This window comes from Eleutherodactylus coqui, chromosome 2 (assembly GCF_035609145.1).
Source record: "Eleutherodactylus coqui strain aEleCoq1 chromosome 2, aEleCoq1.hap1, whole genome shotgun sequence".
NCBI classification, from domain to species: Eukaryota; Metazoa; Chordata; class Amphibia; order Anura; family Eleutherodactylidae; genus Eleutherodactylus; species Eleutherodactylus coqui.
The window spans coordinates 217,543,320-217,557,996 of NC_089838.1; the positions used below are offsets into that span (position 1 = coordinate 217,543,320).

The following is a 14,677-nucleotide window of genomic DNA, read 5'->3' on the forward strand; positions in this document are numbered from 1 at the left end:
TGCGCAAGCGCGTCTAATCGGGAGATTAGACGCTGAAATTAGACGGCACCATGGAGACGAGGACGCCAGCAACGGAACAGGTAAGTGAATAACTTCTGTATGGCTCATAATTAATGCACGATGTACATTACAAAGTGCATTAATATGGCCATACAGAAGTGTATACCCCCACTTGCTTTCGGGGGACAACCCCTTTACCATTCAGATGAGTGAGACACTTGCCCTTTAAGGACGCAGCCTCCCTTTCACCTCCCGTTTTTGGTTTCTTTTCCCCACTTTCAAAAAAAATCATAACTCTTATTTTTTTGCCCGCATAGCTGGACAAGATGTATTTTACAATTACTATGCAATACCATACTTGTTGTACTGTTAAAAATCCTAAATGGAGTGAAAGGGGGAAAAAATGCAATTTCCCCATCTTTGTGGGTGTGGCTCTTATGGCAACAATTCTAGTTTTGTTTTCTATATTGAATTATATGATGTAATCGGGCATTCTATAAAAGTGAACCACTGAGCCTAGACAAAAATGGCCGAACCAGCTTCTCTGCATTCCTGATGCATGTTATACTAAGGATGCATACTTATGCATAAGGGTTCATGCCTATATGTGTATGTGTAAAACGCTGCAGATCTCCTGTGGTGGTTTACACATAAACAGCCCCTACCCTCTGCCTGCATAGACTGTTTATGGGCTGCGTATTGCACTGCACATGCCTAGAAATCTGAAGTCACAGACTTGCGCAGTGTGATTTTTAGTTTATTTAATTCCCTGCTCTGCTCAGAGCAGGGATGCATAATGAAATGTTGCAAGTACACAATGTATTGCATACGGCCAATGTATCATACGCAGAGAAATAGAGCAAGCTGCGCTTTATTTCTCTTGTGGGTGGATACACGCTGGTGTGCATAGAACAATAAAAGGCCATTGACGTGCATTGCCTCCATTCACTGTGTATCACGCAGGCCTGCAATGAAAATGTAATACGCAGTGAAAAATCCCCCATGAACATGAGTCCTAAGATGCTCGGCTCTAGCCCAGTGATGGGCAGTCAGCAGTATGTAGTGTGTAACGACTCCCACTGCCTACTACTGCACAATCTGCATCCGCTAGTTGGAAAAGCAGCATGGCCATCTTTGTTTGTTGCTGGCCTGGAGGGTCATTTTAAGATCAGCCGCAGGGTTACTATTAGTGCTGAGGGCCCCTGGGTGGGGGAGGTACTATTAGAACTGAGGGCCACTGTGGGGGGCATGATTACTACTGAGGGACATTATTACTATGAAGGGCCATTGTAGGGGGACATTGTTACTACTGATCACACCGTGAGCAACCTTTACTACGAGGGCCGCTGTGGGGGAGGAGGGGGATACTGTTGTTGCTGAGGGGGAGGAGGGGATACTGTTATTACCGAGGGCCGCGGTGGGGGAGATACTATTACTACTGAGGGGGTGGAAACGATTACTGCTGGGGGGGGGCACGTGGCATGATTACTAGGAAGGGCCCCTGTAGGGGGACATTATTACTACTGATGACACTATTACTACTGCGAGCCACTGTCGGGGATACTATTACTACTGCGGGCAACTGTGAGGGAGATGAGGATACTATTACTACCGAAGGCCGCTGCGAGGGAGGAGGGGATACTATTACTACCGAGGGAAGAAGAAGAAGAAGAAGAAGAAGAAGGGGGGGGGGGTGCGCGTGGACGTGCGTGGACTGAGGGACATTATTACTACCGAGGGCCGCTGTGGGGGAGGAGGGGATACTATTACTACCGAGGGCCACTGTGTGTGTTGGTTGTTTGGGGGGGGGGGGGGGGGGGACTTTATTACTACTGAGGGCCACTGTGGGGGGTGGGGTATACTATTACTACAGAGGGCCGCTGTGGGGGAGGAGGGGATACTATTATGGTAGTACTGAGGGCCACGGTGGGGGAGATCCTATTACTACTGAGGGCCACTGTGGTGGTGGGCAGTATTACTACTGACGGCAACTGTGGGGCCCACTATTACTAGTGAGGCCACTCTGCACGGGGCTGCGTACCTCAAGCTGACTTAAAGCATGTTTACACATAATGAACTTGCTTCGAAATATCCGCAGCAGACATTTTGCTGCAAATTCCGCAGCATTTCTGCATCCAAAAAACGGTCACAATCTGCACCATTGCTGGAAGCCTTCACATGAGGTGAGGGGGGGCGCTGCACAGTATGAGAGCAGGCGCGGGTACACGGCTGAATTCCAATCAATATCTGCGCCAATTATACAGATTCTGACTGCCTTTTGAATGCAAAAATTCTGCGGAATGTACTTTTTTTTAGAGGCCCTGTGCGGTTTATAACGAGGGGGGTAACATTCTCTGCTGTGATAAGCTCCGCCCCTCACACCTCGCCGGCCACCTTTGACCCTGGGAAAATCTAGTCACCCTAAAACACGTTGGTAGCTTCCTAGCGTGCACCAGATAAAACAGCATGTTGAGCCCAACTCCAGTAGTGTCCCTGAGGAAGCTAGTCCCCCTGCTGCAGAGGTATGACAGCAGCGCCGAGCAGACACTTCCCATATCACTGTGGGGAAGCTACAACGGCTTCCTGCGACTTCTTCACTATGTTTGTACGTCACGTTCTTACGACACTGGTTTACGTCCTAAGACGCTGTGCACGTGACTACATGCAGCCGCTGATTGGCTCTGCCGTTTGCGCGTCAGGAAGTGACCTTCGACTAGAGCCAACCGCGCACGCGCTGGAAGTAGGTCAGCACTGGCGCATGCGTAGTACTGCATTCTGACTGCCCAAGAACTTCCGGTGTTGTTTATTGCTGGGAAGTGCCGGGATTTTTCTACGTTACCTAGAACGGGAACCGCGCAGCAACCGGACCGCTGGCAGCTCGGTAGCGGTTGGTCAACGGGGTTTGACCACCTGAAATCATGGCGTATCAGCTCTATAGGAATACCACTCTGGGCAACAGTCTGCAGGAGAGCCTGGACGAGCTAATACAGGTGAGTGCGGGCTGATCACGTGGTGTGTGCTGGGTGGTAAGTACACAGCAGTGGTCAGTAGCCATGTAGTAAGTGAGTGCTGTCACTGGCACAGCTAGGTAGATGTTGCCCACGTGACCCTATCCTTGGCCCCTCCCTCACTGACACCTGGGGGTGACCTCTATCACAGATCCTGGGCCTGTAGAGTTGTCAGTAGTGTACCCACACATCGGGGGCAGTAGATCTGCCGCTTGTCCACTGATCCTTGGCTATACCGGGGTTATCCAGACGCTTGCTGTTGATGATCGCCCCTCCTGATAGCTCACCAGTTGATGATCGTCGGGGATCCTTGCCAGTTAGGTGAACGCTAGGCCTGCTGTCAGAGTGGACCGCATTCGCATTCGCTATGGGAGCTGTGCCTGCAGTTCCAAAGTGGGCCACTGCAAGGCAGACAGCGCTGTCTGCTTCTTTCCTTACTGATGATAGACCTGGCAATCAGCTGATCAGTGCCGATCCCCAGCAGCGGACCACCACCTGAGGATTGTCCATCAATAATAATAGTCCAGACAACCCTTTTAAAGACGTTACCCGACTGCATAAAGAAATATCTGCTGTATGCGCACGACGACAAGAAGAAAACCAGTAGTACCTTGTTTTCTCTGGTGATCAGCATTCGCTCTCCCATAATCCCTTGTAAGACTGGGCTCACACAAACCGGTCGGGTTCCGCATGCAGATTTCCGCAGAGGAAGACCTGTGATAATCCGTGGAGAGTAATTGTGAATGAGTGCCGAAAATGCAAGCGTCTTTTTGCGTGGATGTATGCTATGCACAGCGTATCATCCGCTCGGAATAATGATTCCTCTCTCCTTCAGCCGGCTTTGTCTTTGAAGTAACGAGCGTGTCATCCGCCCGTATGCGATGGTAATGGTGTATGGGCGAAGGAACACTCGCATTCGTTGACTTCAGTGGGGGTCGTCCGTGCGGCATCCATGCTAAAATAGAGCATGCTGCGATTTTTCTTCTGCTTGCAGAATACGCAATTCATCATAGCAAGTGTGAAGGGAAAACCTAAAATGCGTGCCTTTCAATGCCCGCGTTTTACTGCGGATGGCGATCGCAGATTCTGCAATTAAAATCCGCCCATGTGAGCCCGGCCTAAGAGTACAGATAGTCCCCGACTTCCGAACGCTCCAGTTACAAACTTCACAAGATACGAACAATCTGTCCTGCACAGTATGATGTAATGCTATGGCATCACATCATACTGTGCAGGGACCGGGCGGCTTCTATCAAGCCTGATAGAAGCCTGTCCGGTCAGATTGCGGGACGCTGTGCGGTTGCTAGGCAGCCGGAAGCCTTCTGAAAGGCCCCAGGGCTGCCTATGCAGAGCGTCTATCGAGCCGTGCGCTTGGAGGGCACTCTGCATAGGCAGCCCTGGGGCCTTTCAGAAGGCTTCCGGCTGCCTAGCAACCGCACAGCGTCTCACGATTTTATCACGGGACACTGTACAGGACCCCCGAATGTCGGGTGCCGACTGTTTCTTACAACGGACACCCAGCGGCAGCAGTTATGACGAGCCGCGCCGCTCGTCGGGACTGTTAACGCTTTAAATACGACTGTCTATTCTGACAGCGGCATTTAAAGTGTGAACATTTGCGATGAGTGGCGCGGCTCGTCACAACTGCTGCCGCCGGGTATCCGTTGTAAGAAACAGCCGGCACCCGACGTTGTGTGGAGCGGGATCCACCCGCGGTCACGCTCCATACACCATTTGTTCGGATTTACGAACAAATGTACTTACCAACTGGTTTCTGGAATGTTGGCAAATAGGCGACTACCTGTAATCTAGCCGCTGTTTCTGCACGCTATCCCTCCGGGTTGATCAGAGTCGCTTGACTTCTGCACATTATTCCCCAAGGTTATTCTAGTTCTCTTAGAAGGCTCATGAGAGCGGCCAAAAGCAGATCCGGCTGCCGGCCCTGGTGTGTGGTGGGGTATGGACTAATATATGCAGACCTCCCACAGATGTCATTTCCTGCATAGTCCTGTAGAGTAATGCTGCGCTTCTGTTACTAGAGTTGGACGGCTCTGACCACTGCTTTACGTTTCTGTATATGAACTCCGCATATAATAAAAGTCTTCAGAAGAGCTCCGAGACACCAGAGTGTTTCTCGCTGTGTTCTTCTCCAATGCATTGACTAATATAATTGGGTATCCCTGTTTGACAAGACTACCTACCTGTTGAGTATCACCTAAAGTGAACGTATACGCTAACATAGTCTTTGTTTACGAGCGGGCACCATGTGACCACTGCTGCCCCTCAGTGGCCGTAGCAGGCACATGCCCTACTACTGGCAATGGGAGACGTAATGCCGGGAGTATTGCACGTGATGGTTGCATTGGTCACATGCGGTACATTACTGCTACTACCGCTACGGGGAGTTGGTTCTTTTTTGTGTTACATAAATAGTAGCTGTTTTTATTTTGCAAAGTCAGATGACCCCTTTAAAAGACAAATCAACTTTGTGTGAGGACTTTAAGCCTTAGAGGAACTGCACTTTTTAAAAACTCTTCACATGTTAGAGCGACGTGACTTTTGATCACTGGGGGTCCTGCTGCTGAGACCCCGTTTATTGCCCACATGAGCGCTGTGCCCGTTTGGCTAGGCTTGTTGCCTTTCAGCTCAACTCAGCAGTTGAAGACGGACTTCGTCAGACATCTATGTGTCCTTGTTCAGCTGCCGAGAAGAGCCAACAGTCATCGAAGACAGTACGGTCCTTGGGTGAGAGCTGTACCCCCTGTATTTCAGTCATTCGCGGGAGGCCCTCACTGATCAAATCCTCTGATGCATCAAACTTCATAAAAAGTGCAGTTACTATTTAAATTTTCCAGTCAAAAACTGATTATTTTTTTTATGTGTGTTTTTGTTTTTTTGCATACAGGCGTCATGATGGTAGTGTGAACACAGCTCAAAGCATTCGGTGGCCTGTAGCCGAGCTAGCAGGAAGTGTCTGCTACGCTTTGTGAATAATAAAGTTTAGTGTAGTTGGTCTTTACCAGATTTTGGTTATAATGGACCAGTTGAAGGCGCCTCCAATCCATCCGCCTCCAGGGGTTGTGTTCTGTCTAGCAGGGCCTGTACCATGTGTAGGAATAGAGCAACATTCCCATCTAATCCCTAACTACTTGGCTGCTGCAGACATACCCCCGGGATCTGCTTGTATGCAGCCTCCGTGTTCCTGCTCGCCCGTCCCTGCCGATTGCAGCAGCCTGTATCCTGTTAGCGGAGCGTTGATGGATATCTGTATGCTGGTGGACAGTCGGCTCCAAGTGCATGGGTTTTATCATTTGCATTGTTCATGGGGGTTTATTGCAATACTAAGGTTTTTCTGCAGAAATCATCATTTCTGATGTAAGTGTGTTTGTGTCAGCTTGGCCCTATTACTATGTGTTTGTGTTATGTTGGCCCCCACTTGGAACATGTGACTGCGTTCTGGGTATTGCAGTGCAGGATATGGTGAACTCGATGGTTATGATCTGCAACTTATGGATCTTAAATTATCTTTTAATATGTTTCAGTCTCAGCAAATCAACCCACAGCTTGCTCTGCAAGTCCTGCTACAGTTTGACAAGGCAATCAATTCAGCATTGGCACACCGGGTCAGAAACAGAGTCAACTTCAGGGTAAGAATCTGGGAAGATGGCATGTCAGTCACCTCTGGGGTCATTCACATTGTTGTTTTGACACTTTCCCCTATAGCTGCGGCATCCATGGGAGCCCCAGTTACAGGGGAAAACATCCCCTGCAGTGACAGTAGTCATTGGCAGAGCTGATCAGGGGCTGCTAGGACCCTGTAGCTCTGCTGTGACAGGGGATCCCGGTGCCACGTGACTGCCAGCTCGGGTCACATGGCGGAACTAACGCTTCCACTTTCACTTTTTAGTATATAGTGCTCATTGAGTGCTATGTAGCCTGGAAAGGAGAAGGCAAAAGTGGTTAAAAACTACTTCTGTTTTCACCTCGGGGTTCTTGGCTGTAACTAAAGCCGCATGCACTCGGGTGAGTCGGATTCCGCATTTCGATTTCTTCTTTCTGTACAGCAGATGGTACGCACTGCTCGCCATCGGACATGCTCTGTACAGATTTTTTTTTTTAACTCCTACTTTTCCCGCAGAATTCGTGGCCCGTCCGCAATTCAAATTGTGAACGAACCGCGGTCGGATGGCTTCAATGGAAGCAGTCCATGCGGGATCCGCAGGAAAATGAAGCATGCTGCGATTTTTCATCCGCGAGTGGAAACCGCAATTGGTTTCCGCTCGTGTGCATGAAGAATCACTTTTGCATGACATGCTATGGGTGATATTTGCTGCCGAATCCGGAGGCGGTTGTCCGCTCTGGATTCTGCAATTCATATCCGCCTGTGTGCATTCACCCTAACAGCTGACAACCCAAGCCTGCTGCTTTATTGCAGGAGCACCACTGTATTTTTTACTATCAGCTGGGATTAAAGCCCAGGACCAAGTGCTGTAAATTTATGGTGCTTAGTCCTTAATGGGTTAATGAATGCAGTCAGTGCACCTCCAACCCCTAGTGATTCGCGCAATGTCTAGCTATTGCAGCCGAAATGTAGCAGTACATGGCAGCCGTCCTTGTATGGAAGGGCTAGACTTGGCAATGTGACTCTTCTTACTTGGCAGGGGGACCCCGCATAAAACATATATATGTACAGGGGTGGCCGTTGTCTAGCTCCTCTGTCAGCTGTGATCACTGGAGGAATCCATATCTGGCTATACCTTTTACCTGAAATAGCTGCTGCCGTGGAAATGTAGAACTACACGGTGACTTTACACATGGCCAGTCCATGGCCTCACTAGATATCCCGGATCTACCATAGTGGCCCTCTGAGGGAAGGGATGTACCTTGTTGAGTCGCTGCATTTTTAGTATATGTACCAATGTCTTTGTACTTGAATTAAACTCTCTGTAACTCTTGTATAACTTCTCATCCTTGTGTTTTCCGTCCAGGGATCATTAAATACGTACCGATTCTGCGACAATGTCTGGACCTTTGTTCTGAACGATGTGGAGTTCAGAGAAGTCACTGATCTGGTGAAAGTGGACAAAGTAAAAATTGTAGCCTGTGATGGAAAAAGTAAGTTCCTTCTATTAACCTCTCCGCTATCCAGCTCCCTTATACTATTTGTCTCCCAGTTGTACTTCCACAGTCGTTCTTGCTGGCAATCCGAATCTGCTCTTCATACTCTGGTGCAGCCAGCTATGGGTCCTTTTACAGGAGACGACTGCCGGCCCAGCGATTAGGATTATGAATGCGAGCAACGCTCAGTGAATGGAGGCGGAGCGGGCTGGAGATCGCTTTGGACAACTGCCTCCGTTCACACTAAACGGGCCATCGCTCATACATGGACGACTAACTGATGACACGGGCCGATCTTCGTCTGATTTTCATGCCTGCAGACACTGAATGACGAATAAAATCATTCATCGTTTAGTTGCTGCTGCCATTTACACTGAACGATTATCATTCATATACCCACGATTAATTATTCATTGAATAGCTGTAATTGGTTCAGGAGCGCTGCCTCAGCCAATCAGAGCAATCGCTTGCTGAAGGTGGGGTATTTAAGCCCCGTCACCAGCAAGAGATGCTCCGTCGGCATTGAGGACTGTATAAAAGCCTGCCAGAGCGCCGGTGACCAGCGGGAGGGACCTAGATTGCGTCTGCTAGGTGAGTATAAGACACCCCCTGAAAATAAGACACTGTGCCTCTTTTGGGGCAAAAATGAATATAAGACCGTGTCTTATTTTCAGGAAACACTGTAGTAGTGTTGGTTTATAAAGACTGATGTCCCAGCTAAGCAGTAGGCTAACTCTGCACGTTGAGGGATATAATTTTCACTCCTAAGCACAGCCACTATTCAGGACGTCATGCTGCACCCCATCTTCCAATGCAGCTCTGGCAGATATGTGATGTAGCGCATTGCCGCGGGCCCCAGATCCTGTGGGAGGGGTTACACCACGCATATCAGTCATACAAAGGAAACTCCGTTCTACTGGGGAATGTAACAATATTTTTCTTTCCCCTTTCAGATACTGGTTCGAACACGGCAGAGTGAGCGGCACAAGACAATACTTTCCCGTTTCTGTTGATTTGTGGCCTTCCCCAGAAGCCATTGACAAGACTGTTTATTTATGACAATGATCGTGTCCAGGAGCTGTCACATTCATACAGGAGTGCAAAGATTTTGGTAGTCTTACCTTCTAGTTCTCAAAGGTTGCTATACAAACTTTTTTTTAATACAAATGTGAAGTTGCCTTTTTGTTTTCATTTTTGGAAATATGTCTAATAAACTTTTATTTAATAAATGTGGATGAGAAGGGGAACTATTTTACTTCATTTAAATGGCTCTAGAAACCAGAAAGTTAGCTTGAGTTAGTAGTTAAAGGAGCACAAACTGTACAATATACACAAAAACTCTCAGAATTCTCCCTCATCATTTTTTATTCCTGCCCTTTGAAACTATTTTGCTTATATTGATGACTTCTTTGAGTGTTCATTTTTTCCCACCTCCAGTCCTCAGGGACCCCAACAGGTCATGTTTTCAGGATTTCCTCAGTATTGCACAGGTGATGTAATTATTGTCAGTGCCTCAGACATTCCCACAGGTGTTCTTGCTATAGGAGATCCTGCAAACATGACCTGTTGGTGGTCCCTGAGGACTGGAGTTGGGAAACACTGCCCTAGGAGACCCTCTTATTTATCCTCTTCTGACAAACCTTAGAGCAGGCAACAGACTATAGCAGCAGCTCTTCCCCACTGCTCTATTTGCAGTAAGAGACCATATTACTGCAAATTGAATCGCTGTGATTGACTCATCGAGCGCCGGCTATGATTGGCTGGCGCTGGATTTGCTGGAGGCGGGGTATTCAAAGCCCCGTCTTCAGAAAGAAGCTAGGTTGTCACAGCGGAGGACACTGCAGTTTGCCGCAGCGCCACCAGAGACCATCGCGAGGCATCAGGACACCTCGGACCAGGTGAGTATTGATTTTTTTTTTTTTTTAATAATGCACGTTAGCTAGGGCTAATTTTCAGGGGTGGGTTTATTTTTCAAGCCTCCCCCCCCCCCCCCCCCCCGAAAACCAGGGTAGATCTTATTATTGGGGAAACACAGTAGTAGTATAAAATTAGTAGAGAAATTATTGAGATAAGGTGCTGCCAGTCGAAATGTCACAACAGTATATAATGGGGTGTGAAAGTGCAAATCACAAAAAATGATGGACTGTAGGAGCAGCCCTTAAGCCCCATTTACATGGGACGACTGTCTGTACTGAATTGCTGCTGTTAAAGTGAATGGAGAGGGGATGGAGGAAAGTGAGGAGTGAAATCTCCAGCCGCCCCGCTTTGAGGCAGTGATACTCGCTCCTGTGCAACAGCATGGTAGCGAGTACATACGGGGACGAGTGTCGGGCATTGTTTGCCTGATAGTCGTCTCGTATCAATGGGGTTTTAGAACAGAAGGCTCTTTAAGGCAAGGGAATTAACCTGGTTCTTTGTTGACTAATTAACTGCTAGCATTATTAATAAAGAAGAATCTGGGTAATTGCCTCATCTTAATGAGCCTTCTGTTCAAAAATTGCATGAAGACAGCCGTGAGTGTGAAGTGCTGGATGACATTTTTACGATGTGCCAGGTGCCTGCATTCAGAAAATATAAGGGTATGATACAATTCAGGATTTGCTTAGGTCAAATGTGTGCGAGTCATGATGCATTACAATGAGGCCACCTTCACACGGGTGAGCGCGATATCGGACCAAGACACCCGGCCTAATATAACGTTTGTCAATGTGCGTTTTTCATGCAAAAACGTTTTGCATCACTCCTCTGGAATTCCAATCCTCCAGCACTACTTTCACATGTGTTGGAGAAACGGCAAGTGTTTCCTATTGTTTTCAATGGGAAAGATCTCATCGTTGCATGGGCGACAAAAATATGTGCTATTTTTATTTTATTTTTTTTACCTTTCGGCATCGCTCATGTGTATGACTCAAAAGTACTTATTTGTGTGAGTTTTGAGCAATGTACAAAACTCTTGTGAGATTTGGGGTCGTGTGAATGTAGCCCTTGGAGTCCTTGGCAGTGAAAACCAATAATAGGCAATAAGTAACCAAATTAGGGAATATGGCGGCAGCACTTCATTAGTGAAAAAAAAGATGTCTCAGTTCAACAAAACTTTTCTCAAGTGAAGGTTCTATTGAAGTGAAACATTGCAGGGGTGAAATAGTCTTTCACTAAGGAAGAGCCGCCTTCTTCGTTTGGCTGCTTGTAGTCTTGGGAACTGTGGTTCAGGTTCTCTGAAGACAAGCACTCAGATAATCTACCTCCGTGCTGTGTCAGTGTTTGAGATTCAGAAATCGACAAGAAATGTAGAGAAACTTATGCCCTAGCCAAAATAGTTTCCCATTAAATTCTTCATGGATGGCATCGTGTATCAGCTGAAGACTCCTGCAAGTTTGTGGGACTTTGCCACACTTAGGACCCTATTTACACTGAAAGATGATCGCTCAAAAGACAGTTTAAGTGACAGTTTTGAGCGATCAACTTTGCATAGTCTATAGTAGGTAAGTAGCTACTTAAGAGCTATGAAGGCTGAGCAGGACACCGCCGCTATCGCTCAGCGAACAATACAGCTATTCTGTATAAGCAAACGGCTGTATTGTTCTCCAAGATGACCGCTCGTGTCCTGCTGTGAACCACAGGCTGAACTAGATGGACATTGTCTTCATTGGGCCTTACATACTATGTAACTATGTATGTTACGGTATGTATGACACGAGCTGAAAGAATCTTATCAGCGCTGCCGACTGTGATAACAGCCTGCACCGCTGATAAGTTCATCGCTCAATTCTAGAAAACTAGAATTGAGTGAGGAACGAATCGTGCACGAAAACTGCACAATGTCCATGCATTTAGACGCAAGGGTAATCGCTCAAAAGATGGCTTTGAGCGAATTTTGAGTGAGAATCGTCTAAATGAGCCTTAGCATATGATCTTGTTGAAGCCAATTTTCAATTTTTTCTTCTAATGTAAGTATATGTATGCAATCTGGACGGCAGAGCGCCATTCCACTGTTTTATAGAAAAAAATGTTTAATATTTTCTGGCCAAATATGTGCGTATCATAGGGTGCATTCACATGAACAAGTTTCACATGCTGTGAGACTTGCAAATCTTGCGCTGAAATAGATCCCATTGTTTTCTATGGGTCTATTTACATGTGTGATTAGCAGTGAAGAAAGATCACAATATGTTCTATTTTTCTATCAGTCCACAGAAATCCTGGCCATTGTTTTCAATGGGCAAAAAAAAAATTTGCATCCCGCTCACATGTACTTGTGCGCCTCATGTGACTGCAATTTTTGCTATTAAAAATGCATGCAATTTTGAAACGTGTGAAAAATGTGCATGAGAATCGCAAGTTCAACTATGAGATTGTCTAGTGGATCGTAACACACTCGCATTGAACACTGCAATTTTACAAGCATAATATCCGTCCCAGTTTCTTGGTATGTCACTCACCCAGGTAAATACACCTTCACAGAGTTTTGGGTGCTGATTCCAAATTTGTGCACGGATTTTGACAGGAACAGATTTACAGACCATCACCTCAACTGTAGAATAAAAGTGTGGATATACACTCATTGTAAAAAAAATAAATAAATAACCCTCCCCTAAGAGTTGTCAGAATTGGATGAAACTTTCTCTGTGTAATTGTAACGTTGATATAAGTAAATTATTACAATATCAGAGCAAAAGAAGAATTTATTGTGGAAAACTGAACACTGAAGGGAGGCTCTAGTACCCTGTTGTACCAGCTCTAGCTTGGATGTAAGATGTGATACAGGCCGGCATGAAGGCTCTAGTACCATGTTGTACCGCCTCTAGCTTGGATACAAGATGTAATACAGGCGGGCATGGAGGCTCTAGTACCCTGCTGGGTCACCTCTAGCTTGGATACAAGATGTGATACAGGCAGGCATGGAGGATCTAGTACCCAGTTGTACCGCCTCTAGCTTGGATGTAAGATGTGATACAGGCAGGTATGAAGGCTCTATATGGTATTCTGTGACATATTACTCTACATTTGCTGTAACTGAGGCTCTAGATTGTTTAAACTTGTAGGCTGTGAAAGTTGGCTTTCGAGATGGTCCCATACACGCTCTATTGGCGATAAATCTGGTGACCGAGCAGCCGTGGACTTTGACAGTGTTGTGTGTCCGGACAGGTATTATTCTGTTGGAAAATGTCTCTTGGAAGCCGCCATGAGAGGAACACATGTGGCTGCAGGATGTCCTGAACATATCGCTGAGCTGTCATCGTCACTAGTACCACTGGTAGGGGTAACCGTCTGTCGTGATAACCTTCAGACCATTGCATCAGCAGCAGAGGAAGGATTAAGATGCTTACCCTTCTAGACGTGAACATGGCCATTCCCAGTGCCTAAACTAAACCTGAACTTGTTGAAGAAAATCCGGTTCCACTCCATAGCAGTCCAGTTTCATCATTCACAACACCACACATAATGGGCGCAGCGAGACCAAATGTCCTTCAGTGAAGTGCTTGGAAATGGTTCAAACAGACAGACGCTTATGGTGGACAATTAAATAGTTAGAGCTGATTGATCAAATGATCCTCTCTACTCATGGTCTGTTGAGGCATCCTGAACTCTGTTGCCTTGTGTCCATTACCTCGTGCATCCACTAGTACCAACACCTCCTAACAGTCTGATCGGAACGGCTCGAGAGGGGAGGACAACTTGTCCGTAAGACCATCCAGATTCTCGTATCTAATATAAATAAGCCTACATGTTTTTTCCTGCACCACACTTTAACCCCTTTGCTTTAACTTTGGTGTCATTAGCTGAGGCACAGGCTCACCGATGCCGCAAAATCATTAAACTTCAGTTTAATAGCTTCAGTGAGCAGGCCGGTGAGTGTAAAGTTACAGTGTAAAGTCTGTATCAATGCCAGAGTTTATGCAGCTTTGTGTTAAGCAACACTGATAGGAAGCAGTCACCAGCAAACAGTGAGATGGTAATCTGGGATGGGGGGGGGGGGGGGGGGGGGGGGGGGGGAGGAGGAAGAGACACAGGACAGTCAGTAAAGCTACAAGCGGGAGGGGGGAGAGAAGGCAAAGAGTGCAGCTGCACTGAGGGGGAGAAGAGACACCGACACATGATAGCAGTGAGGAGAGACACAAAGAGACAGAGCCAATCAGCAGAGACACACAAAGAAGACAGCGCGATCAACAAATGACACATGTATAACAAAGACCTTCTATAAGTGGCATGAAAATATGGGAAGTGAGATGCAAGGTTTACATAAATCCCTTCTTTTCTGTCCCCCCTTCACCAGGCATCCACACAGTTAGTCAACTGCCCCCTATGTCTTGGTGAAAGCTTTCACCATGCTCAGCTGATCAGTCACTGCATCTCTCCGGGAAGTACTGGTAGACAGTTCTGATAAATGAAGCCTGTAGTTTTAATGGTCACTATACAAGATAGTGTATATCCTACTTTCTTATAATGTCTATAACTTCATTATCTTGTCTGACAATTTCAGTAGCCGTATTTGGATTCAGCACCCTGAATATATGCAAGAACACAAAATATACCCTTGTAACACAATGATG

The 14,677-nt window shown here is 46.8% G+C and overlaps 1 protein-coding gene across 1 annotated transcript; it reads left to right on the forward strand.

Moving 5' to 3' along the window:
- Positions 1-2,757: 2,757 nt before the first annotated feature.
- GTF2A2 (general transcription factor IIA subunit 2) lies at positions 2,758-9,359 on the forward strand. The gene is made up of 4 exons (XM_066592482.1): positions 2,758-2,990; positions 6,551-6,655; positions 7,997-8,123; positions 9,080-9,359. The coding sequence occupies exons 1-4, from the start codon at positions 2,919-2,921 to the stop codon at positions 9,103-9,105; spliced, it is 330 nt and encodes a 109-aa protein (XP_066448579.1). The 5' UTR covers positions 2,758-2,918; the 3' UTR covers positions 9,106-9,359.
- The last annotated feature ends 5,318 nt before the right edge of the window (positions 9,360-14,677 follow it).